Raw genomic sequence first — 26,295 nt, forward strand, 5'->3', positions numbered from 1 at the left:
GAATGAGAAACGCAATTAAAGAGCAACTGAAGGCAATAAACAATTTCTCTGGTAGAAAACAGCTTATGTGGCATTGATATTAGTCAGAAACATTTATTCTAGTGTCAATTGAGAACAAAGTGGAAATAGGATAACTTTGGTCATAAAGGTCAAATACATTTAAAAAAAAAACTATGACTGAAAAGGATAACAGGACATGTTGGTGATGCATTCAGGTTCAAATTGAGTCCACAATGTTGCACTAGCCAATATCTTACCATCAATACACAAAATATGCTGCTTTTCGACTGTGACACCAGTGTTACAGTAGGGGGTCAGGGGTTTAGTGCATTGTGTATACTTACCCTTATGTTATACAAGGGAAATTGTGTTTTCATAGCTAGGGCTGACAGTAAGGACTTGTGAAGCGCACAATCAACAACCTCTGTATAATCAAAACAGTTGCTTTGTGAGAAGGTGCTAAAGTTCACAGTTAGCCATTGTTGTTTAAATGAATGCTGAAAAGTACTAGTGGTCTGGCTTTGGCCCCACTTGATAGCAAGTCCACCGGAGCCACGGCCCAGAGGGACACAGATGCAAGGTAAAAAAAAAATGTATGTTGAGTTTGTTGATGCTTACTTTGATTTGGTGGTTTCTGATGCTATCCTGCTTTACAGGTGCACCACTTTGAAACCATATGTTTGTTTGTCCAGTAAGTGGGAAGACTACACAATAATCACTGATTATGATTTGACGCGGTTACATATTCGCGGCAAAACAGGATACATCAATTTACCAGCGGCGGGTCTCCACAGCAACGTCGCACGGTGTAGTGACGCCAACTAGGCGGATGGCAAGTAGGCGTAGCTCCTTCCCAGGTCCGCGTGGGCGGCCCCGTGTGGTAGGGAGAGCGAAACACGACACCCCTAGAGAGGAAGGGGGGTAGAGAATACGGAGTGAGTGGAAAATGAAAAGTCTGTAGAAAGAGAAAGAAAAAAAACGTGGTTCCATACTACTCAGATTGAGAATTTTTCTTGCGTTGTTTTGACTGCTGGAATGATGATGTGGAAGATTCGACTATGCAACATTGTAACGCGGTTAAATTGATGAGCTAAATAATTAGAACCGAGTGTTACAAGGCATTCCCCCGCTATCAGCACGACGGACATAAAGTTCAACGCCATTCAGAGCTGACGATTGGATTTATACAAAGCTAGAACATTATTCGTCTCAACGATTTGTAAAAAAAGAAGACAAAAAAGACAACTTGGAGCTCAAAAGTAACTAGGGAACAGTAGGGGGCCAGGGGTTTAGAGCGCTTGAGAACAGAGGGATTTAGGCTAAGCTTAGAAACGGGAAAGTTTTAAAGCTAACGAGGAATTTTGCAACATATCAAGAAGAACAACGAAGTCTGGGTGTCGGATACCAAGCGAGCTAGAAACCAAACGGGAAACTGTCTGAATTGACCAGAGTCACCATGAAAACCCCGGGGGATACGGGTAAGTTACGATAATGTTCGCGGACCAACTATTGTCCGAATGGAACTGTCTGTCCCTGTTGTCCACTGGAAAGTGCTTGATACTTTATGGCGCTCGACTGGCACTTGTTATTGTTTCACGTAACAACACAATCTCACCTGGATACATTTGGTAATGGTAAATGATACAGTTGTAATGATCTACCATTGTGTGATAAATGACCCATGGTTATCGTACTAATAACTTAGTGAGAACTCTGCGTAATGAGACTGAAAATCCATACAAGCTATTGCACTAGGCTAGTTAGCTAACTAACGTTAGAAATGAATTGCCGCAATTTCCCACTCGAGTCCAAGCAGAGCTAGCTAGCTAACTTGTCAGGGGAAGTTTGTGAAGTAATTACGGGAAATCCGTTGCTCACACCACTGTCTATTTGTTAGCGTACAGTTTACTATATCGGTGTCTGATAGCGAAGTTTACATGGCTATTATTAGTCGATGCAGTTAGCTAACCAACTTTCAAACTTCCACACTTGACTAGCTAACTAGCCAATTCGCCCAAAATTGACATTCCTGGCGAGTAACATTAGCCCATGTTAAGCAAGGTAACGTTAGCTATCAAACGGGCACTACTGACCTGTTGATAAACAAAATAGTTTGTTTGTTTTCTTAGTTTTCTCCATTAGCTAATTAGCAACCAGGGATGTTAGTTGGGCATTGTAGGACACCCATTCGACGTTTAGCCACTGCTTTTCAGCCCGATTTTCATTATCTTCAGCACAAAACCAGTGTCTACATATGTGCGAACTTTTCTACGTTTCAATTATAAACATTTCAAACACTGAGTTTCCCCATGACGTGGGGAGCATTAAAATCCCCCCCACCCAGATAGACATTTTTCAGATTTTGAAAATCAAAGATTGAAACAATTTTTCATTCTACCCGGTGACGTCACAGAGAAGCATTTTTTTAGGACCTTTATTTTTTAACTACAGATCATATAAACACCCAATTTTCAGATGTGTTGTCCTCCCTCATCTTAAACGTCAACGACCGCCGCTGTTATTTATTATTATTATATATATTTTTTTCACCTTTATTTAACCAGGTAGGCCAGTTGAGAACAAGTTCTCATTTACAATTGGGACCTGGCCAAGATAAAGCAAAGCAGTGCGAGTTACACATGGGATAAACAAGCGTACAGTCAATAACACAGTAGAAAAACCTCTATACAGTGTGTGCAAATTAAGTAAGGAGGTAAGGACACAAATAGGCCATAGTGGTGAAGTAATTACAATTTAGTAATTAACACTGGAGTGATAGATGTGCAGATGATGATGTGCAAGTAGAAATACTGGTGTGCAAAAGAGCAGAAAAACAATATGGGGATGAGGTAGGTAGTTGGTTGGATGGGCTATTTACAGATGGGCTGTGTACAGCTGCAGCGATCGGTAAGCTGCTCTGACAGCTGATGCTTAAAGGTAGTGAGGAAGTCTCCAACTTCAGTGATTTTTGCAATTTGTTATGGTGCTGGATATAATGAAAAAGGTTGAAAAGTGAATTGCCCTTTTAACTCAGGCACAACTTTTCGAAGTTCCATTAACTAGCTAGCTAGAGTAGCTAAGTTGTAGAATGCCAACGTTACATGCATCATGGGGGACATGCCTGTCCGATACCATTGTCATTGGTCCGATATTTCTTGTGAGTGTGCCCTACATTTGGGAAGATTTCGGCTAATCAAAAATGTTGCCAGCCAACAAACACTAGGCAATTGAACGTTTTTGTATTAGTATTGTTATTCTTATTAATTGTTGAATCCATAGCAAAGTAGCTACTGTAGTTCCAGTCATTTGCAAATCCCTATGCCCTTTGTTTGTGGTTTAAAAATGGGCCAATAGAAGTATATATGCAGGAACACCCTGAATTGTGGGCCGCAATCACACCCTTCTGCATCCCTGAGTAGGTCTAGTTCGCAAGATCGAGTCGTTCTCTAGTTTAGTACAAAGAGGTGTGTCTTGCATCATGTCACACGGCAAAGGGGTGGCAGGTAGCCTAGTGGTTAGAGCGTTGTGCCAGTAACCGCAAGGTTGCTAGATCGAATCCCCGTACTGATAAGGTAAAAATCTGTCTTTCTGCCCCTGAACAAGGCACTGTTCCTAGGCCGTCATTGTAAATAAGAATTTGTTCTTAACTGACTTACCCTAGTTAAATAAATACAAATATTACACTACACCCTGATAATCAAACGCAATATTACGAAGGTGTTTCTAAAGTTTGGTTTCCTCACTGTATTTCAGAGCATGGTGCTATGTTAACCAGCCTATACAGTGCCTTGATAAAGTATTTTCACACCACTTGACTTTTTCCACATTTTGTTGTTACTACCTGAATTTAAAGGATTCAATTGAGATTTTTCTTTGTTGCAACATGCAACAATTTAAGACTTTACTGAGTTGCAGTTCAAATGAGGAAATCAGTCAATTTTAAATAAATTCATTAGGCCCTAATCTATGGATTTCACATGACTGGGAATGCAGATATGCATCTGTTGATCACAGTTGCCTTTTAAAAAAAAAGAAAGCTAGGGTCGTGGATCAGAAAACCAGTCAGTATCTGGTGTGACCACCATTTGCCTCATGCAGCGAGACACATCTCCTTCGCATAGAGTTGATCAGGCAGTTGATTGTTGCCTGTGGAATGTTTGCACTGCCATTGAAGAGGACTGAGACAAGTTGCTGGATACTGGCGGGAACTGGAACACGCTGTCGTACACGTCGATCCAGAGCATCCCAAACATGCTCAATGGGTGACATGTCTGGTGAGTATACAGGCCATGGAAGAACTGAGACATTTTCAGCTTCCAGGAATTGTGCCCAGATCCTTGCGACATGGGGCCGTGCATTATCATGCTGAAACATGAGGTGATGGAGACGGATGAATGGCACGACAATGGGCCTCAGGATCTCATCAAAGTATCTCTGTGCATTCAAATTGCCATTGATAAAATGCAATTGTGTTCGTTGTCCGTAGCTTATGCCTGCCCATACCATAATCTTACGGCCACCATAGCGCACTCTGTTCATAACGTTGACATCAGCAAACCGCTCGCCCACATGGCGCCATACTCTGTCCGCCATCTGCCAGGCACAGTTGAAACCTGCACAGGATTCATCTGTGAAGAGCATACTTCTCTAGCGTGCTTGTGGCTATCGATGGTGAGCAATTGCTCACTGAAGTCGGCTACAACACCAAACTTTAGTCAGGTCAAGACCCTGGTAAGGACAACGAGTTTCTGACAGTTTATGAACAATTATTTGGTTGGGCAAACCCACAGTTTCATCAGCTGTCCATGTGGCTGGTCTCAGACGATCCCACAGATGAAGAAGCTGGATGTGGAGGTACTGGGCTGGTGTGGTTACACATGGTCTGCGATTGTGAGGCCTGTTGGACGTACTGCCAAATTCTCTAAAACAAAGTTGGTAGAGAAATTAACATTAAATTATCTGGCAACAGCTCTGGTGGACATTCCTTCAGTCAGCATGCCAATTGCATGTTCCCTCAACTTGAGACATCTGTGGCATTGTGTCCTGTGACAAAACATGCACATTTTAGAGTTGTCATTTGTCCCCAGCACAAGGTGCACATGTGTAATGATCATGCTTTTTAATCGGCTTCTTGATATGCCACACCTGTCAGGTGGATCGATTATCTTGGCAAAGGAGAAATGCTCACTAACAGGTATGTAATCAAATTTGTGGGCAAAATCTGAGAAGAGTTTTGTGCGTCTGGAACACTTCTGGGATCTTTTAGTTCAGAAACATGGGACTAACATTTTGCGTTTTTATATTTTTGTTCTGTGTATGTTTTTCCAAATTAATTAAAGCTGAAATGTCTTGAGTCAATAAGTGTTCAACCCCTTTTGTTATGGCAAGCCTAAATAAGTTCAGGACAAAACATTTGCGTAACAACTCACATACGTTGCATGGATTCACGCTGTGTGCAATAATAGTGTTTAATGTGATTTTTGAATGACTACCTCATCTCTGTACACCACACGCACAATTATCTGCAAGGTCCCTCAGTTGAGCAGTGAATTTCAAACACTGATTCAACCGCAAAGACTGTGGAGAATTTCCAATGCCTCGCAAAGAAAGGAACCTATTGGTAGATGGGTCAACATTTTTAAAAGCAGACATTGAATATCCCTTTGAGCATGGTGAAGTTATAAATTACTTTTAGGATGGTGTATTAATACACACAGTCACTACAAAGATACAGGTGTCCTTCCTAACTCAGTTGCCGGAGAGCAAGGAAACTGCTCCAGGATTTCACCATGAGGCCAATGGTGACTTTAAAACGGTTAGAGTTTAATGGCGGTGATAGGAGAACTGAGGATGCATCAACATTGTAGTTACCCCACAACGTAATTGACGGAGTGAAAAGGAAGCCTGCACAGAATAAAAATATTCCAAAACATGCATCCTGTTTGCAACAAGGCACTAACGTAATACTGCAAAAAAAGGTGTCAAAGAAATTCACTTTTTATCCTGAATACAAAGTGTTATGCTTCGGGCAAATCCAATTCCACACATACTTGTGGCTGCATCATGTTACGGGTATGTGTGTAATCATTCAGGAGTATTTCGGGATAAAAAAATTAACTGAATGGAGCTAAGCACAGGCAATATCCTAGAGGAAAATGTTTGTCTGCTTTCCACCAGACACCGGGAGATTAATTCACCTTTTTGGCAGACAACCTAAAACACAAGGCCAAATCTACACTGGAGGGTCTTACCAAGAAGACATTGAATGTTCCTGAGTGGCTGAGTTAACAGTTTTGACTTAAATCTATGGCAAGACCTGAAAATGGTTGTCTAGCAATGATCAACAACCAATTTGACAGAGCTTGAAGAATTTTGAAAAGAATAATGGGTAAATGTTGCACAATCCAGGTCTGGAACGTTATTAGAGACTTACCCAGAAAGACTTGCAGCTGTAATCGCTGCCAACGGTGACTCTAACATGTATTGACTCAGGGTGTTGAAAACATATCTAATCAAGATATATTAGCTAGTGTGTTTTTTTATTTTTATTTATTTTTTTACAAATGTTAGAATTCTTCTTCCACCTTTACACAGTATTTTGTGTAGATTGTTGACAGAAAATTACTTTAATTCATTTTAATCCCACATTGTAACACCAGAAAAGGTGACTAATGGGATGTGGGAACTGGGAAACTAAAGGGTGAGGTAAAATGGGGATTTTGTTTTCATACACCAAATGTTATTCTTGCCTTGGGCCATCAGTCAGCACCCCACCCAGGTTCCTCTATTGTGCAGGATTCCAGGTATCTCTTACTACCTCTGAAAAGAAAGATTGCAGGAGGAGCAGTTGTACATCCCCCAAGGCAGATTTAGTGTTCCTAAGTAGTTTCATGGCGTTCACTCATCTGCAATCCACTCATTGGTTCAATTTGTTCCTGAATGCGTCACATTTCGGGAATCCATCTTGTAGGCTCAGCCACTGTCCTCCCACATCTGTGTCCCAACTCCGCTGTCTAACAAATGGGTCATTATTAGGGCTGACCCCATTTAGTCGACTGGTCGATAGGCTGTCGGTTGACCGAGAGTCCTTTTAGTCGAGCAGTAGCAAAAAATAATCCTGGTGTACAAGACACCTGTCTGGTTCGTGCCTGTCTGTTTGGACTAATCCATTGTGGAGGCCGGGGCACAGTCCATCCAGTCGAAGAAGACATTTGCTATGGAAATTGTATATGGTTATATTATGTAAGAAGAATTGTGCAACAAATACATTTATTTTATAACAAATGCGCCTTCTCCCGCGTTGGATAATGGTCGCTGTCTGGAGTTCTGAAACACATCAGTGCATTGTTGAATTGACACCTTTTCCTAGACCGTGTTGCTATGTGCATAATAGCAGAGTTAGTCAGCATATTAGTATTGAGAACAACGCAGCAGAGGCAACAGCGGTGTCGGATGAGAAAACAGCCCTGGACATAATTGTCTAAGAAAAATAAGGAGAGAAGAAACTCCAACTTAATTAGGCCTATAATCAATAACCGTACTTTTTAAATGTGCCTGGCTTTATACATCATATCTACATAAATAAGACAGATTCTGCATCTGTTTGAGTGTTTGTTTAGTAGCCTACTGATTCCAAGAGCACCAAGCCTCAGGCAACCACAACATGTAACTGAAAAAGTTGCTGGATCGAATCCCAGAGCTGACAAGGGAAAATCTGTCGTTCTGCCCCTGAGCAAGGCAGTTAACCCACTGTTCCGCGGCGCCAAAGACGTGGATGTCGATTTAAGGCAGCCCTCCGCACCTCTCTGATTCAGAGGGGTTGGGTTAAATGCAGAATACACATTTGAGTTGAATGCATTCGGTTGTACAACTGACTAGGTATCCCCATTTCCCTTTTTAATCTATGCTGTAATAAAGGGTTACCACTTAATTTTAAAAAACATTTTCTTTTCATTAGATCAGCCTCTCCGGTATTATTTATAATTTATTTAGTGTTTGCGCTGTTCCAAATTGTCAGAACTTACATTTTTAATAATGCTCATAATAATATAGTTGATTTGATTTAAACACGTAGGATGTGTCTATATATGGACAAATACACGTTTTAACATTTCTAGCAATCGATTGGTTGAAAGAACAGACTCTTGGTCGACCAATATTTTATTTTTTGGTCGGAGACAGTCCAAGTCATTATGCCATACGGGAGTTACTTCATGCTACTCTGTGTTAATATTGTAATGTAGATTCATGCCAACATTCCAGGAAATATTGATAGTGTGATTACAAAAAAGTAATAATAATTCTCTCTATAGGCAATGATATTCAGGCACATTTTATGTTGTAGATTATAGAATGTCATATAGGTGTACATGGTTCTCAAATCCACAGAGAGTGAAGTCTGTTTCATTCGGAACATTGCGTGCTCCTTGCTGACTGGCCCAGGTGAAACAGCGCAGCGGTGCCTTGTCAACTGCACCGGGAGTCCAGTTAAATGGGTCACACTGCTCCCAACCTGGTAGGACGCGAGTGGAGTCTGGCCCGCTAGCTCCAATTTTCCACTTGTGTTACTCATTATGTCAACCCGCCGCGTAAGACATCACAGCTGTAGCCGGGCACTTTTTGTTGTCTTCTGTGTGCGAAGTGAAAGGACCCACACATGAGCAATTAGCCTGCACAGGCCACTGCATGTGACTGCTGGGGTGCTCATGTTTGTCACTGGGAATATTCAACATTGTTCCTGTCTACATTTTTAAACATGACTATGTTTCCCCAACATGTTGGCTAGGCCTAGCTGACCAAGTAATAGATGGTTGTGGAAAACCCCTAACAAACAGGTTATGACTGTCGTCAGACTTCAAGCGTCTGATTGGAAACCTGCACCATCGCAAGTGAACTCCGTATTCTGACCCGTGATGATGACGCGCAGGAAGATTTTTTTTGTTGTTGCCTGGAAACACACACACCAAGCCCAGGTAATGCAGGTCAAACAAAAGCACGCACCATAGTCCGTTACCCACTGACTGACTACAGTAGACTATTTGTACTACTACAGTAGGGTAGCTCCCCCTCCCGGCTCCATGGTTGAAAGGGCTCCTGCAGTGTGATGAAACGCCAGGGTAGCCCAAGTGTAACCAAATAATATTTTGGCCGCTTAGCAGATAACATGTCAGGGCTTCTCGATCTGTGAACACCTGACAGGATACAGAGGTTCCGCCTTCTACACAAATTCACAAACTCAGAGCTTGATGTGACCCATCAATTTTAAGTAAACTTGGATACATTTTACTCTGGAAGAGGCGCATTTCTTTCTAGAATGTCATGAATACTTAGGCTTTTATGGTGGGCTTTTCTCCCCCATTTGAAATCTGAACAGACTTTTATTTTAAATGTTTTTGCTTTCAAATCTAGTCCTTTGGTCTTCAACTAACATTTTTAAAGGTTTAAGTCTAGCCTAAATGAAACGGGCATAATCGGAGAAAGATGAACTTTGAAGTACTATGCCACACACTTTAAGGACCGGTTTTATGTATGGTTTTCAAAATCTTGAAAATCATTACCAAAACCCTCGTCTAAGATACAGAATTGAATATTTAGCATAGATATGCTAATATTCTCTTCTGAGCTGGAATGTTCCCATCCAATGCCCATGGGCTTCACATAATCAGATGTTTGAGTTGTTATAATCACTGTGTCAAAGGGACCAAAATGTCTGACATTTATCAGTTAAAGTATACCATTTGGTGTTTAACAGATCTGTAGACAGTTTTTCTAGTACACTATTTGTTTTAATGCAAAAGGACTGCATTTGGACACAATTAACACCATCACATCATTCACCCATGGCAATCTTTGTCCCCCAAGCTGTCAATAGTGCTGGTTGCTCTGTCCTGTGGCTTGTGGACGGAGGGGAGCATCATGGGTATTTTTTTTTGTCTGCTCCAGCCTTGGATTTGGTGGGAACCCTGAGGTTTTGTCTCGCCTGTGTCTGTCAAAACTCTCTCTGGATCCTTGTGGCTTTCGCTTTTCCACATGTGTGTGTGGTAGTGTGTTTTTACTTCAAGCTAATGTTTGTGTTAGTGGTGTACTCTCAGTGAGATTCTGAAGCGCGTCTCCTTGAACATAAGCCTGTGTGAAGGCTGGACTGGTGAGAACACGGCAGTGTGGACTCCATCCTTTCTCACGCTACTTCACACACAAACTTGACAGCTTGCACCCGATTCTTCACCAGAAGCAAGATCAAAGTGTGCGAGGAAGGAGAAAGCAGAAGGGGTGGTCATTTTACAGGCCGTGACAGAACAGAAGGGAATCTCAGCCCTGTTCCCGTTAGTCTTCGACTGGTTCCATCTTATCAGGGGAGGTTTAAAACTCCTATGTCTGTTTTCTCCCCCTGTCTCCTCTCCAGTCGTTAAGCTTTACAGCCAGAGACCACAGCTCAGAGTTAATTCAGCAGAACATTTGTTATTTTTACCGGACTCGAGTGAGAACCCCCACAATGTCACCAAGGCCCCCCCCCCCTTTTTTTAAAGATCAATTATGTAACTTCTATCAGACCGCCTCTACATACAATATATAGAGGGGAAATGAAGATTTACCCAGCGTTTTGTTTTGTGCTCTGCTGAACACACACACTCACTCACACGGCGGTTTATTACCGGGCCGGATCCCCCACATAGCATTTAAATGGCTGTATGTGTTGCATTACACACGCACACACACACACACACAGACAAATGCAGCACACACTTTCTCAATTCTCACGCTAGTGCTGATGCTGGTTGCCATCTTTGTGGCGACGCCACATTGACTGCCTCTATTTTTATGCACAAAATGTAGTCTCGGAGGAGGATCCAGCATTAATGCAGAAGGGCTTAGATTAAACCGAATGAGGAAAGTGTGAACACTGAGATGGTTAAAATGGTCACCTTCAGGCATAGTGTTTTTGTAAATACAGCCTATCATCAATCACACTCAAGTAGATAAAAAAAAAAAAAAGTATATTAATAATATTTAGCCTGGCAAGTCGGTTAAGATCAAATTCTTATTTACAATGATGGCCTACCGCCGTAGATGTCGCATGTCCCACTAAAATAAACAATGTGGCCTTCCTGAAGTTTGATTCGCACACAGCCTACATTTAGGGCTGGCACAATTACCGTATAACTGCGTAACCGGCGGATATGGATGAAGACCAGCACGAAATAAATAACCATAAAAAAAATGTATAAAACAAATGTGTGTGTGTGTGTGTGTGTACGAACAGCTGACTAAAGACGGGGCGGCCGGGCATTCGTGAGGTCGAGTTAGTTTCTGCTGAAATATGGACTGTACACATTCTACAGGCTACCTAAAACCGATATGTGTAAATGTCATTAATGATGCCCTGCTATTGAACAGGGCTCTGAAATTCCAGCAAAATGCTCCCGTGTAGCCTAATCTGTTTAGGTATTTGTATCAAGGCAATTTGAAGCTAGTTATTGATTACGAGAGGTCTCTGAGTGGAAGCAGGTAGAGTACTGCCACCATGACTACTATTACTTATGACTATAAAGACCTTTAGTCTCTATGGAAAGATGGAAAATGAAAGATGCATTAGCCGTCAGTGAAGGAATTGGCAGCATCAGCTCTGATTGATTCATCTCGCTCCCTTGGTTTGGTGGTTTATTCTGGGCTGTGGCGACAGCCGCCGGTTAGGGGAGGGAGCCCTTATTTCGACTGTGCGCTAATCCCACAGCTGGAGCCACCAAGTTGTCGTCAGCCGCTGTCTGACCAAAAATGAAAGTAAAGACTGTCTGGAGACCTAACCACAACACAGAATGTTCTAAACGGGGCAATCTATCTGTTTCTCTGACTCTTACTCTCTCACCCCCATTTCCAGTCCCCTTTCCACTGCGTGTAGCACCCCTGGTCCACTTTCTTTACCCTTAACGTTTCCTTGATCTCCTCCTCTGTCTTGGCCTACTACGTCTTGATCTTTCTCCCACTGACTTTCTGAATGTCTGTGTCCATGTTAGCTCTTGGTCTTCTCTTCCATGTCACCTTTCTCTTCCCCCCCCCTCACTTTCCCCTGCTCTGTTTGCTCTTACTTTTCCAGAATCTCTCCCATCATCCAGCAAGCCTTGGTGTTTTTGCGAACTCACAGACGTGAGATTTCATACCTCGCCGAGTGAAGTTTTGTAGCGTGCGCCGCCCGAGGATTTGAAGAGACAGATTTGGCTTAGAAGAAGCCAGACACTGCTGCGGTCTACGGAGGTCAAAGCCCCGTCTGTCTCCAACAGAGCACAGGCCATACCTCTAATCTGTGCTGCCTGGATGCCCCTGAGTTCAGAAGCCGACTTCAGTGCACCATATCATGAATCTCCCTCCTTGGCGGAATGATACAGAATAAGAATCTGAGCACAGCCATGAGATGGTGTGTCTCAAATGATAGAACAAATACCAGAGGAGCAGGGGGTAAGATATAACAAACTGACATGAGTTAAGACAATGGAACTCACTTGCATTTCTCCCCATGGTGTGCTTGTGATTGCCAGGCCCCTAGACCACCACCAATAACCTGGGGCCCAGACGACTGTCTCTGTCTTTGTCACCCACAGGGGGCTGAAAGGGCCAACTGTGCAAACAGGCCAATCTGGGTCCACCCCACTGGGAGGCTGTCTGGACAGACCAGTCAGAACCCACCTTCAGACCACTGCCCTCTGGATAGGCCCATTTCCATGTCACATGGAATGCTTGTCTATGAGAAAAAGCCAATCAGAGTTGACTTCTTTCAACAGCATGCCCCACAGTGTCTGTGGTAGGTGGAAGGCCTGATCACCGACAACAATGAGACAGCCTATAGGGAGGATGTCAGAGACCTGGCAGTGTGGTGCCAGGACAACAACCTCTCCCTTAACATGATCAAGACAAAGTAGCTAATTGTGGACTACAGGAAAAGAAGGGCTGAGCACGCCCCCATTCACATCGATGGGGCTGTAGTGGAGGAGGTCGAGAGCTTCCTTGGTGTCCACATCACCAACAAACTATCACGGTCCAAACACACCAAGACAGTCGTGAAGAGGGCACGACAATGCCTATTCCCCCTCAGGAGACTGAAAAGATTTGGCATGGGTCCTCAGATCCTCAAACAGTTCTACAGCTGCATTATCGAGAGCATCCTGACCGGTTGCATCACCGCCTGGTATGGCAACTGCTCGGCCTCCGACCACAAGGCGCTACAGAGGGTAGTGCGTACGGCCCAGTACATCACTTGGGCCAAGCTTCCTGCCATCCAGGACCTCGATAACTGGCAGTGTCAGAGGAAGGCCCTAAAAGTGTCAGACTCCAGCCACCCTAGTCAGGCTGTACTGGAGCGCCAAGTCTGTCCAAAAGGCTCCTGAACAGCTTCTACCCCCAAGCCATAAGACTGCTGAACAATTAATCAAATGGCTACCTGGACTATTTGCCCCCTTTTTTTTTTACTCTGCTGCTACTCACTGTTTATCTATGCATAGTCACTTTACCCCTACTGACATGTACATATTACCTCAACTAACCTGTACCTCCGCACATTGACTCGGTACCCCCTGTATATAGCCTCTTTATTGTTACCTTTTCGATATATATTTTTTTTAACTTTAAATTTATTTAGAAGATATTTTCTCAACCAACAATGCAGTTTTAAGAAGAAAAAAAGAGTTAAGGGTTTGTAAGTAAGCATTTCACGGTAAGGTCTACCTACACCTGTTGTGTTCGGCGCATGTAACAAATAACATTTTGATCTGATTCTCTGGGGTAGTGGGGATTTAGACAATAAATGCATGGTCGTCCTCTCACTTGGGCCGGACCTGATTTAGTCCAGGGGTCTTGCAAATGACCCTCTTAGTACCAGCTCAGAGCATGGAGGAAAAATCCTGCGCTGAGCCAGGCTTACCTAGCCGACAACCCTCCATGTTGCCTCTGATCGCTTCCAGGACCTCTCCAGGTCACTGGCTCCACTCTCTACGAAGTCACATGGTTCACAGCAGTCTTAACGTCGTTGGGATGATTAAGCGTGTGCAAATACCTCGTGTTTTTTGTTGTTGTTGCTATTCTACCATTCCCTCAACACCAGAACCGCCTGGCACCGGGTGACACTCCCAGTGTTCAATCGATTTTATTCTTGGAATGCCTTTGTTACAACTATGAAACGGAAAGCATATGTGTTGGAACGCGGTAACCGTTTTTATTTATTTTTATTTACAATAACAACAACAAGGCCTCGGAGGTGTAGGATCAGGCTGTGAGAATAAGGAGAAAAATCATCAGGTGTCATGATTCATTTCTTCCCTGCCATCTGAGCGTTTACATTGAGATTTTGTAGCAACCCTAACGCAGCATCTGCATCCATTCGTCTTGGTCTTCTTGCCATTTGTAAATGACTCCCGCTCTCACTGTGCACACCGAGTAGACTGATAAGACTGCTTAGATTCGGTGGACTGATATCGGGTGCGTAACATTTTGAGGGAGACTGAATCAATAGAGTGACGCGCCCTGTTCATTCACAATTGAGTGATTTACATAATTATGTGTCGTTCGCTTCCCCTCGCTCATCAACTCACCCGTTCTCCCCCTTTCTCATTCATCATACTTCATTTATTTAATCTGTTGTGAAATTATTTTCGGTGTAGTTCAGGTTTGAGACCATTATCAGGGCGATTATCAGCTGGGCACGGCATCTTCAACTGTCGGGAGGAGAGGAGCAGGCCCTACTGTCGGGTAAAGGAGGGACAAAGGGAAAACCATTCACAAAATGACACTCCCTCCTAAAACTGGTTACCTTCAATTATGTTTGGGATATTAAGATTCTAACAACAATGGTGTGTTTTATATAGATTTATTTTAGGAAAAGTCAAGGACAGGGGGGGGTATGACTTTAAAAATGGCAGAGTTATACTTTTTAAATGTTTTATTCATGAGCAGTCCAAATGACTGCTTTAGCGGTTCTAGTGTTAAGGGTCAAGCCTGGTCAAACAATTCCTACTCAAATCTTCAAATTGGTTGAGGTTTACCAAATACTTTATAGTGAATTATGAGTGCTGTTTTAGTTGCTAATAATATACGCACAAATCAAGTTATTATGGAGATCAACACAACTCCATTTCCTAACCTCGGGTCTCCAAGACTAGTATTTAGGAAGTCTGTCCCAGGGATCTATTGCTGAGTGTGGAGACTGAGCAGGGCCTGCACAGGCGTGCTTATAAACACTGGCTCTGAGTTCTCCCCGCACGAGGCGAGACCTGCACTCATACTCGACAGTCCTCACATAGCAGGGAAATTGGCGCAAACACGCGCTCTGTCTAACCATCTAGGGCTGATTTAATCACAGCTTGCACTGCACGGAACTCCCTGAGACGCGTCTGGTTTCTGTCTGGGCACAGTTGGCCGGCGCACCTCGGGATCCATTACACCGTCGCAGTCCAGCCCCACGACGGTCCAACCACCGTTGCATTCTGACTCGCTTTCATCTCGGTGGCGTCGACATTGACGATTGTTGATGTAAAGATGACGATCGCATATCAAGAGTTTCTTTACTCTTCTCATCTCTTTACACCCCCCCCCCCCTCTCTCCTACACGTTAATTTACTTTTCTTCTGTCTCATTCCTGTTTTTTTTAAGCCACCCCTTTTTTAAGCCACCCCTGGCTTTAGGGCTCCCGAGTGGCGCAGTGGTCTAAGGCACTGCATCTGTGCTAGAGGTGTCACTACAGACCCTGGTTCGATTCCAGGCTGTATCACAACCGGCCGTGGTTGGGAGTCCCATAGGGCTGCGCACAATTGGCCCAGTGTCTTCCAGGTTAGGGTTTGGCCGGTGTAGGCCGTCATTGTAAATACGAATTTGTTCTTAACTGACTTGCCTAGTTAAATAAAATCATGAGTTGGTGTTGATGGCCATGTCTTTAGGATCGGGAACTATTAGCCCTTATGCTAGCATGAGTCAATGTTAGCATCCACTTTTTAGCATCAAGCCTCTTTTGTGCTTGCTTTCTTGTTTTTTTTGACAGTGTTCGAGCTCTCACAATATAACAAACGGTGTTTGTCAACACAGTGCACCATGGCATGTCCCTGTTGTAGTCCAGTGGCGACGCTCTACTCACTCGGAGAACAAGTCCATTCGCCCCCGTGCCCTCACCTACCCATCTCTGTGGCCAGACAGCCATCACTAGCAAACGGAGGCCAGCCAACCTTTTCCTGAAGTTAAATATAGAGCCAGCAAAGAATAGGAGGAAGGGAGGGAAAAGGGGGAATTGATGGCGGGAACAGGGTGAGAAAGAGACGGGGCCCCTGGTCTCAGAGCAGTTGGCGTTCAGTACAATGCACACCTGTTTTTAAAGCTACTATTATAAACACATGACGACATAGGGCCGTTTTTAATAAAAGTAGCTGTATTGAAAGCCTCGTATGAAAATGGTTCTCGTGTAAAGATCCTGTGTGTTCTGCTGGAAGGGAAATTCAGGTTCCTCGAATAATAGGCTCTCTGGTGGTAGTCCTAAAAATACACTTTCTGTCACTACTCCTTCCGTTCTTTCCCTTAAAGACCCAGGGAAAATGGTTGGACAGCTGTGCCTTCTTACTGACCTCATACACTTGATGTTCGTTGGGTCACTATGGCCAACGACATGACTCTAGTCCCAGGTATCAGCACACCACACGCCTGTGTTATTATGGTGCTGCGCTGTGAGCGTGTTTATCTGTGTGTTATTCCTATCATAGTTACTGTCACCCGCAGGACCAGCAGCGGTCCCGCCAGGACCACTTGTAGTTAGTGCAACAGAGCAGAAAACAGGCTTGTAATAGCTGGGGGGGTTTTCGCACTCCTCTGTCTAGGTAGGAGCAGCATTGTGAGTGTTCGAGATTTGTTGTATGTGACTGTCTGTGCCGTTTTCATAAGGCTAATGGACAGCGGAACCGTGAACTTTCATCAGTGAAACCACAGATGACAAGATGTTCTCTTTTTATCCTTTGACGCCTCCTCTTCCCTGGCCCCCCTCGCCCAATTTCTCTCTTACCTCAGTCCTCCCCACCTACTTTCTGTAAAAAAAAAAAAAAGAGGAACCTTTTAATTGAATTACAGTTTTTGTTCGGTGTGTTTATTTTTAGAGCTAAAATAGCCTGTTGCTAGGCGATGGTGTCAGAGGGAGCGAAGAAAAGAAAGGGATGGCAGCGTGGAGGGGAAAGGCGTACTCCATGTGAAAGCTGAATGACAAACAAGAACAGGCCATGAGTCAGCACTGACGCACGCTCAGTGGGCATTGCTGCTATTCGTGTGTGTGAGCACTTTGCACCCACTTTACCTTTTCTCTACATGTGTGGTTGTTCAATTTGCTCACTTGCTTTCATGTTCTCTGTTCCTGCTGGACTTTACATGTGCGTTGGCACCAGCTTCCCAGCATCTGCCCAAGTGGTACAGATGCTGAAGTGGCGCCGTTGATCTGGGCCCTGTTGTCTACGATGTGGGAATGATATGCGTATGCTTTATGGGCTGTGAAGCATCAGATGGCTATCAGAACCATTCACTGTTTAGTCATTTCAGATGAGACAATTGATGTAGTTCAGTGGTTTAGCCTATCCTATTGCTTTGAATGAGTCACGTGTCCTAGGCTTTTAACTGGGTGACTTGCAAAATCGAATCATCTACCTCCATGATTTCAACGTGTAGGCTTATCAAGAGGTTTAGTGACAATGGGCATCAGTCATTCTGGTGCAGCGGCATTTGACCTGGAATGAAGATCTATAGTGACCTTGGCCCAACAGGTGGTTCAATGGGATAATGTCTGCATTGCGGCCTGTGTTTTTATCTAAGTGTTTACTCTAGTATTCTAGATATGTCCTAATGTTTTCCTATGACAACATAAATACCTCTGGTATGCACTCCGAAGGGCGTTCTTTATGTGTTGTATTGTGCCCATATGTTTCTATGAGAGATTTTCTCAGCCTGGTTGCTAGAGCACATTTAGTCCTAAGGAGGTGTGTGTGTCTGTGTGTGTGTGGTGTTATGTCTCTGCTAGTCTGCCTGGTCTTGTATTGAAGTGGTGTTGAGTCTTTAAGGACAACCTACATCGCTAAAACACATTCGCTCTCACTGTTCTCACATGTTCTGTGTCTAATGCTCGTTCTATCTTTTATTTTGTCTTCATACTCAAGGCTGATACACGATGAACATGAAACTGATATGAAAGCACCAGGCCCAATCCCTGTACAGCTTTGATTTCAAACTCAAAACAAATTTACCCCAAAAACGAACTTCCTTTGCTTTTATACACTGATCCCAGCACAGCTCTGTAAGACTCTTTTATCCAAAGTGACTTAGTCAGTAATCGTCTTGTGACCCGCCACATGGGAATCAAACACAAAATTCGAAAAATGTTTTTTTGGGACCCATTCTTCAACCCTTTGTCGACTCTCCACTACCCGCATTTCCCCGTTGCCTCTGATTTTCCCCATGTTCCACCAGCCCCAGCATATGAACACTACACCTCCATCTAACCCCTTCCCTCCTTCTCCCCGTCAACAGGGTTCGCCTTCCCCGACTGGGCCTACAAACCCGAGTCGAGCCCTGGCTCGCGACAGATTCAGCTGTGGTGCTTCATCCTGGAGCTGCTGCGGAAGGAGGAGTACAATGAAGTCATCGCCTGGCAGGGCGACTACGGAGAGTTTGTCATCAAGGACCCCGAAGAGGTGGCCCGACTGTGGGGCGCCCGCAAGTGCAAACCTCAGATGAACTACGACAAGCTGAGCAGGGCGCTTCGGTAAGAAACGGGAACAATTGTCACTCGACTTAGGGGTTCTGGGTATTGTAGGACGAAGAAGGAAGTGAACGACTCTTTTGCAAAATAGATTTTTTATTTCAGTGTGAGAAACCTGTATAAATACAGACTGAATGGTATTTTGTTCTTAGACCAGGAGTGGGGGAATCTGTAGTCAGGGCTGCAGTGTGCTTAAACTTCTGCGTCAGCGCTAACACACCCAACTAATATCTCTCTATTTGAAGACCGTTTTAGCTGATTTAAGTTGGGCCGGAATAATGAGAGCTCTGGAGTGGCTCCCTCCTCCTCGTTACTCTTTCAATGAGAGGGGGAGGAGAACGCAGGAGCGCGGTTCATCACGACGTGTTGATCTCCGATGTACGTCAAGGTCCCTCGTTTTAATGTGACCGCTCATCTAGATAACGTTTGTCTTTTAGAAACGCACACACCGCAGAGCACGTGGGAAGAGGAGAGCTTTTATTTAGTCCTCAGTCTGTTCTCACTCCCTCACTCAATCGCACACATCTCTGGCTATCACACACACACACACACACACACACACTTAGCAGCCAGCGCTGGCCACATACTGCCTTGTCAGCGTCACCTTCAAGTCGTAGGTTGGTGTGGGTCAGCTAGTGCTCATCCTACCAATGACTCGTCACAGCTGCTTTCTCTGCCAGTCCTCCTCCATCCCATCTGCGCCTTGTCGGTTTGTTTCTATAGTAAACTAGTCTCCTCCACCGGTCTGACCCTAACCTCTATGGTACTTTTGTTCTGTCATAAAACTCTTTAATGAAAGTAGTTTTCCATTCTGAAGTAATTGAAAGACTGCAATGTTCTTTCCTCATTAGGGTTTAGGCTTTGATTCGGGGGCTACGAGCTGCGTTAGTGTTCAAAATGTGCTGGTTTAAAGCTGTGGCTTGCAGGCAGTAGTAACGTTAGCCCTTTGTGCTTTGTTTGAAGTGAGTTCAAATGTTCTTCAAAGCACCGTAGCCCATGTGTGAGCTTGTGTGTCCCCGCATGTTTCGCCTAGCTCTCTCTCTCTGTGTGTGCGTGTGTCAACTCCAGTAAAGTCACTCACCGTATCACACAGTGTGTGCTTGTGTTGGCGCTCGCGTGGTACTTCCTGGCCTTTCACCCCCCCCCATGTGTTCGAGTCCTCTCTTTCTGCGCCTGTGAACATTATGTTCCAGTCCAAACCTCCCGTCTCCACTTCACATCGTCTATATCAAAGCAAGCACCAGGCAGCCCTCTACTATCACTGCCATTTAGAAAGTGTGTAGGTGGGAGCCCACTCTAGTCATAATTTGTAGTCGCAGCAATCGGGAAAAGGCCCTCCATTCATCGAGTCAGCGCGGACACCGAGTGAGAGGATCAGCAATGAAAAGGCTCGAACTCGCTGCCTTTTGGTTCAGCAGCCACTGTAGTGCACTCCGTCTCTGAGGACTTCCTCCCACTCGGTGCAACAGGAGTTCGTCAAGACTGAATCCGTTTCCCTGTGTGTTTATTTAACCGTTGTTTGTAAATGTTTGTCTCATTGAGGTAAAATGCATCTTGCAAGAGAGACGTACTATTCTACAGTGTCGACTCATCACGTTTCGTATTGTGGCCCGGTTGGTTACGGCCCATAATGATACCCTTAGACAAACAACTACACAGTGATGGATACTGTACGTTTTTGGGGGTTTTCTGTGTATTGCACTCAGTAATGCTGAAAAGTATGTAATTGAATGTATTTAATCCTTATTTAAACATGGAAATTGAACAAAGGGTTAGTAACCATGCAAACCTTGCCCCCCCCCCAGATATTACTACAACAAGAGAATCCTCCACAAGACCAAAGGGAAGAGGTTCACCTACAAGTTCAACTTCAACAAGCTGGTGCTGGTCAACTACCCCTTCATCGACATGGGCTCTGGTCAGTACTCTGTAAAAATCCACCAGAAACTTATCACTGGCACAGAGTGATCTGAGACATCAACATTGTTAGCGGTTTGAGCACAGTATAGATGAATACGCTGTAAGTGTCCATCGTTTGGAAGTCTTAACTATTCTGAAAGCATTTCCATAAAGTCCTCATGCGTATTTACAGGGATTTTTATTTTATTTTTATGCATATGTCCAATTACAAACGTATCAAAGACTAGGCTAATACAGATCTGAGAGCTTAACCCATAGTAGTGCCATTTTGTAATGGAAACGGCTACAGCGGCTGACTGGTAATGGCGCGGGCTAAATGCTAAAACACGAGTCCATCCCCATCAGGTTTATGTAGTGTAGCGAGGATTGCATATGTGTTTATCCGCTTCATACCAAGTGTTTTCCCTTAAATCCCCTCCAGCGGTAATCACAACCACCGCAGTGTAAATACGGCACACTTGAATCCTGATACCATGAGGCGTAACTGTTGCGTGACGTTTTTATTATACTCCATATGTGATGTGGTCCGGGTTTTGACATGTGTTTTGGTATAACGGTCACACACACCCATGCCTCTCCGACGTTAACTCACTCAGCGGTTTTGGGAAAATGGAGCAACCTGACCCATGTTTGTGATGGCAAAAAATAACAACTTTCCAATATTTCATTTTGGCACGGGTGAGGATGCCAAGAATGTATTGTGTGCCACAATTTGGCATGGAAGCGTCGGAAAGTGGAATGTAACACGTGGCCAGTGTGTTACTCGGTCTTGGTCTCTGTTTCTGTATACAGTGACTTTTCCTCTCACTCACCTGCTTCTTCTTACTTGGTTTCACTTTCAGTCACTCATCCTTCTCACCTAGTGCCTCACACTTGTTTTTCCTCTACTGTTTTCCTCATCTCTCTTTCTCTTATTTTACTCTCTCTGATTTACCTCACTGTTTCATTCCTACCCTCTCTAACTCACTCGTCCTCTCGTCTCTCTCCAGGTAGGGGAGTCCCCCAGAGCGCCCCTCCCGTGCCGACTGGGGGCAGCCACTTCCGCTTTCCCCCCTCCACCCCGTCCGATGTGCTCTCCCCCAGTGAGGACCTGCGCAGCCCGGGCATGTTCAGCAGCGTGGCCCGCCGCCTGGGCCGCGGCTCTGTCTCCGACTGCAGCGATGGCACCTCCACCAACTCTGAGCTGGAGGAAGGCGTGGGGGGTGAAGATCGTGGCGGCGCGGGCCCTGAACGGGCGTTCCGTGGCCTCCTCCACCCCCGCCTCTCCCACGACTCGCTGTTTCGCGCCTACGGAGGCCCTGGTGGGCTAGGCCGCCCCCCACCCGGCCACAGGGTCCATGGTGACCCCATGTCCCCGTTCCCTGTGTCCCCCCTGCCGGGCCCTGGGGGCCTCCTGGGCCCCACCCTGTCTCCGGCCCTTTCCATGACCCCTGGCTCCCACCTGCCCTACACCCCGTCCCCCTCCCTCAGCCCCATGCTGGGCTCCCACTTCTCCTTCAATCCGGACGACATGAAGCGCTACCTGCAGGCCCACCACCAGAGCGTCTACAACTACCACCTCAGCCCCAGAGCCTTCTTCCACTACCCCAACATCGTGGTCCCCCAGCCACACAGGCCCTCTGCCGCCCCTGACAAGCCCATGACAGCCCACCACCATGCCCCGCCCATGCCCCACTCCCATTCGCTGCACCACCACCAAGGGGAGGAGCAGCACCCCTCGCCCTTCAAGTTCAAGCTGCAGCCACCTCCGCTGGGGCGTAAACAGAAGGACGGCTCCGCCTCCTCTACCGGGGGCTCCTCCTCTAGCCTAGGCTCCTCCTACGCTGCCTCAGGGCTGCTCTCTAACTCCTCCTCAGTGGGCCCAAAAATCAAGGTGAGCCAATCCCTAACCAGAATCAAGATTAGCCTGACTAACCACCCGTTTGTTAATGTAAAAAGAGATGTTCTCAACAATGACTCATCTGTTGTCTCTTGTTGTCTAGGTGGAGCCCGTCTCCGACGTCGAGTCCGATGAGGAGGTGGAGGTGACCGACATCAGCGAGGAGGACGAGCTGCTTGATGACGACGAGGGAGACGTCTTCATCCCCCCTCATCCCACCAACGGAACCGCGCCTACTGCCATCATTAACGGCAACCTGGGCGCCATCGTCGAGGACGACCTGGACGAGGACGTGTTCAAGACCCCCGCCGCCCCTCCCATGGGCCCTCTAACCCCCTCCCTGTTGGGCCTGAAGAGTGAGCCGGGCCAAGGCCCTCCCATCAGCCCCGGCGGCACCCTCTGCATCCCCCTGAAGCTGCGCTTCAAACGCCGCTGGAGCGAGGACCAGAAGATGGAGGCTGATGGCGAGCGCGAGGAGGCCGAGGACAAGAAAGTGCGGGCGGAGAAACAGGTGGAGCCAGCAAGGAGGGAGTCAGAGAATGGGGAGGGGCCAAGGAGAAGCCTGTCCCTGAGTCTGCGCGCTCCTCCCCCCCCGGCCCAGCGCAGGGCCAGCTCCGAGTTGCAGAGAGCCACGGCCCAGCTGTCTCTGGAGAGCCATGGAGCTTGCTGAGGCAGGGATACGCACAAACCGTGGACACGCATACACACAATCACATGCCCGTACCTACATACACATTCGCTCATATAACCAAGCATGCACATAGAAACAAGTGCCTGGGCAAAATGCCTTTTTACTCCCATTTTCAACACATTAAATCCAGAACATTAACAAACAGCTCAGCATGCTGTGACTGAGACACTAAGGGATGGTCATAGACACAAATGAATACTGACACCCCCTCTAAACGAAAGACCCCCAGGGCCTAAATCCAGGATCCATCCCTTAGACCTGTACACTGCCTTTAGGTGCCTCCCATCTCGCCTCAACATCTCCTCCCAGTAACACCCATAGCTCCTTTGCCTTTCAGAGATGCATCAACACAGATGGGAAAGAATCCCCCCCCCCCCCCTTATCTTCAACAGAATTGAAAAGAGATTACAGAAGTGCCTGTCTTCACGTACAGTGGTTTACAAAGCAGAGGAAAGCGAGGGGCCTCGTACCAACTCTTGTCAACTATTCCATCACCTTTGACTGGGAAGGGAGCTCGGGAGTCATAACGAAGAGACTTCCCTGTCCAAATCTGTCTAATCACAGGGACTGACTTAGAGACTTGGGACTGAATTTGTCTGAGTCAGCGCTCTCTCTTTGATCATCGTCCCCCACCGACTTGAGCGTAGGGACAAAAAACAAAATGGCGTGCAACCAGGCCTTAATGGACAGCTCGTGTACTGCGCAGGGTCCAAAAAGGGGAGCAGCAAAAACCCTTCAAGTTGGGACCCTGCAAGTTAGGGGCCATTAATGTGGGGACCCTACAAGTTAGGGGCCATTAATTAACATGTATGCCTACATGACTTTTGCACAATCTTATAAGGAGAGTGAATCGAGGAGATTGGTAATTTGTCCGCTTGGAATGGTGTTGAAAGATTATCTTAGAGGTCTCCTCCGTTCCCCTGGTCCGAGCTGCTTCTTTCTCCCATAAAGAGCGCCTCAAAAGAAAAAAGGACAGTATTTGGGGAAACGCGGTGGGGCATTTGCAGTGCACGGAGGGTTAGAAGTACCTCTGTATATACAATGTTCTTGAACTGAAACGAATCAACAACAAAAAATTCTCACTCCCCAAAAAAGTATACCATGAAATGAATGTGAGTACCTAGGTGAGCTCATGCAAAGCCTTGTAGTAACATTTTAAACTTTTTAAATTCCTTTTATTTTCTGTATTTTAAAAATACGCAGCGCATTTTTTGAACAAACAAGACAAATTGAGATTGTGCTTTTTTTAAACTGACAGGCGACTATAAATGAATTACCCTGGCCAAATAATGTACACACACACACTATAGAAGCCTCAAGCATACTGTACTGAAATTTGTTGGTGTGGGCACATACCTTATACACTGAATGCCACTTTGCCTTTTTTTATACCAAGAAACAGATTCTGAATGACTAAAACCAATACTACACATATTTTATTTGAATATATCAAATACAAATGTTATAATTCAAAAAAGTATAATTTGATATGAATCAGGAAATGCTATTTTTAATGATAACTATATTGGGCATATATATGAGGGAGCCTCTTCTCACCTTGCCTCTTTTGACAGCAGAGCTGAATTGGAAAGGGTTCATGTGCAAGAGGAATCAGAACACATTTTATATTTATAATGTAAAAACAAGTATTCTGTTTGGGGGGGGCTTGAAGATTGGTCGGTGAAAAGCGACCAGTAAATGAACAAATAACGGAGAAATGTTGCATCGTGGACACTTTAAGATTTGGGCTCACCTTTTCTGACCATCACTAAAGAACAGACATGCTTGTCTTGTCCCCCCCCGAACCCCAACTTTACGACCAGGATCTCACCCCCTCAGCAACCCAAACTCTCCTGGAAACACAAGGACAAGGCACCTTTGTTGTCTATTGAACCTGCCGTTTGGCTGGACTTAGCCTTTGTCTTGGACCATGAACTATACTAGGAGAATGCATCAGCAACACGCCACCACTGAATATGTACATCTTTAAGGTAGACCTGGTCTGCTGAGAGGGCTGTAATGTGGGTTAACCTAGAATAAAAGGAAGGTGACATCACTAGCGAAATGATCCCCCACCCCCGTACTAGTCTCTCTGGCTTGGAAGACTCTTAACCAAAGAAACAACCCTCGCCCATGCAGGATATGACATCACAAAACCTCAGAGAGGGACTTCCCGTAATCTGAGAACGCTCTGCGGGTGCCGTCTAGGTGCCTCCAGCCTTTGTAACTCAACAAGATCCGGGCCCCCCAAAAAAAAGACTCGCTGAAGAGTTTGTTCATAGCACTAGTATGGTGTAAGTGGGTTTCTGTATGCAGATGTTGGTGTTGCCTCAGCCACCCAGCAAGTCTTTTGTCCTGCCATGCATTGTAACTGACAGCTGCCTCGTTGCTTCAAAAAAAAATATCTAAAAATGTTCCTACTTTTCCCTCTCGTCGTTGCTGTTTTATTATTTGTCCCAAATTATTATTACTGTCATTGTTATTATTATTAACATTATTTACTATGATTATTTTGTACCCCTCTGGGCCTACCTCTTTTCCATGGCTATTTGAATCTCTCGTGTTTTGTATTTTATATTTTCCGTATGTAATTTCCAGACAACGACGACTCCTCCATCTTACTATTAGCTGAACTAAAATAGTAGTTGTAACCTCAACTGAGCTAGTTGTATTTGTAATTATGGACACATGGAAAAGAGGAGCTCACATAATCCTATCACATTACCTTTGTTTTGAAATATTATCTTTTGGGGTCTTTGTGTGTATATAGATTTATTTTTGGGGGGGGACTCGGTAAGAAATACATTCTATTGTTTTGACACTGTATTATTTGAATGGTGTCGATCTCCCTCTTTCACTCTCCTTTCTCCTTTCACTCTTTCACTCTCATTCTTCTCTTTCACTCCTTTCAGTGGTTACTTAACACTCAAACAAAGAGATGAGACTCCAGACCAACATTTATACCTTCTGTTTCTCCTGTACTTTTCCCCCTCATTTGTAATTAAAGTGTAATCAGGGTTAATTAAAACAGGTAAAAATGGACAA

The 26,295-nt window shown here is 45.1% G+C and overlaps 1 protein-coding gene across 1 annotated transcript; it reads left to right on the plus strand.

The window, feature by feature from the left end:
- The first annotated feature begins 778 nt into the window (after nt 1–778).
- On the plus strand, nt 779–26,295 carry LOC139558700 (ETS domain-containing transcription factor ERF-like). The gene is made up of 5 exons (XM_071374027.1): nt 779–1,478; nt 18,529–18,763; nt 20,566–20,678; nt 21,670–22,553; nt 22,663–26,295. Exons 1-5 carry the CDS (start codon nt 1,457–1,459, stop codon nt 23,227–23,229), a joined length of 1,821 nt encoding a protein of 606 aa, XP_071230128.1. The 5' UTR covers nt 779–1,456; the 3' UTR covers nt 23,230–26,295.

Source organism: Salvelinus alpinus, chromosome 29 (assembly GCF_045679555.1).
Source record: "Salvelinus alpinus chromosome 29, SLU_Salpinus.1, whole genome shotgun sequence".
Lineage (NCBI taxonomy): Eukaryota > Metazoa > Chordata > Actinopteri > Salmoniformes > Salmonidae > Salvelinus > Salvelinus alpinus.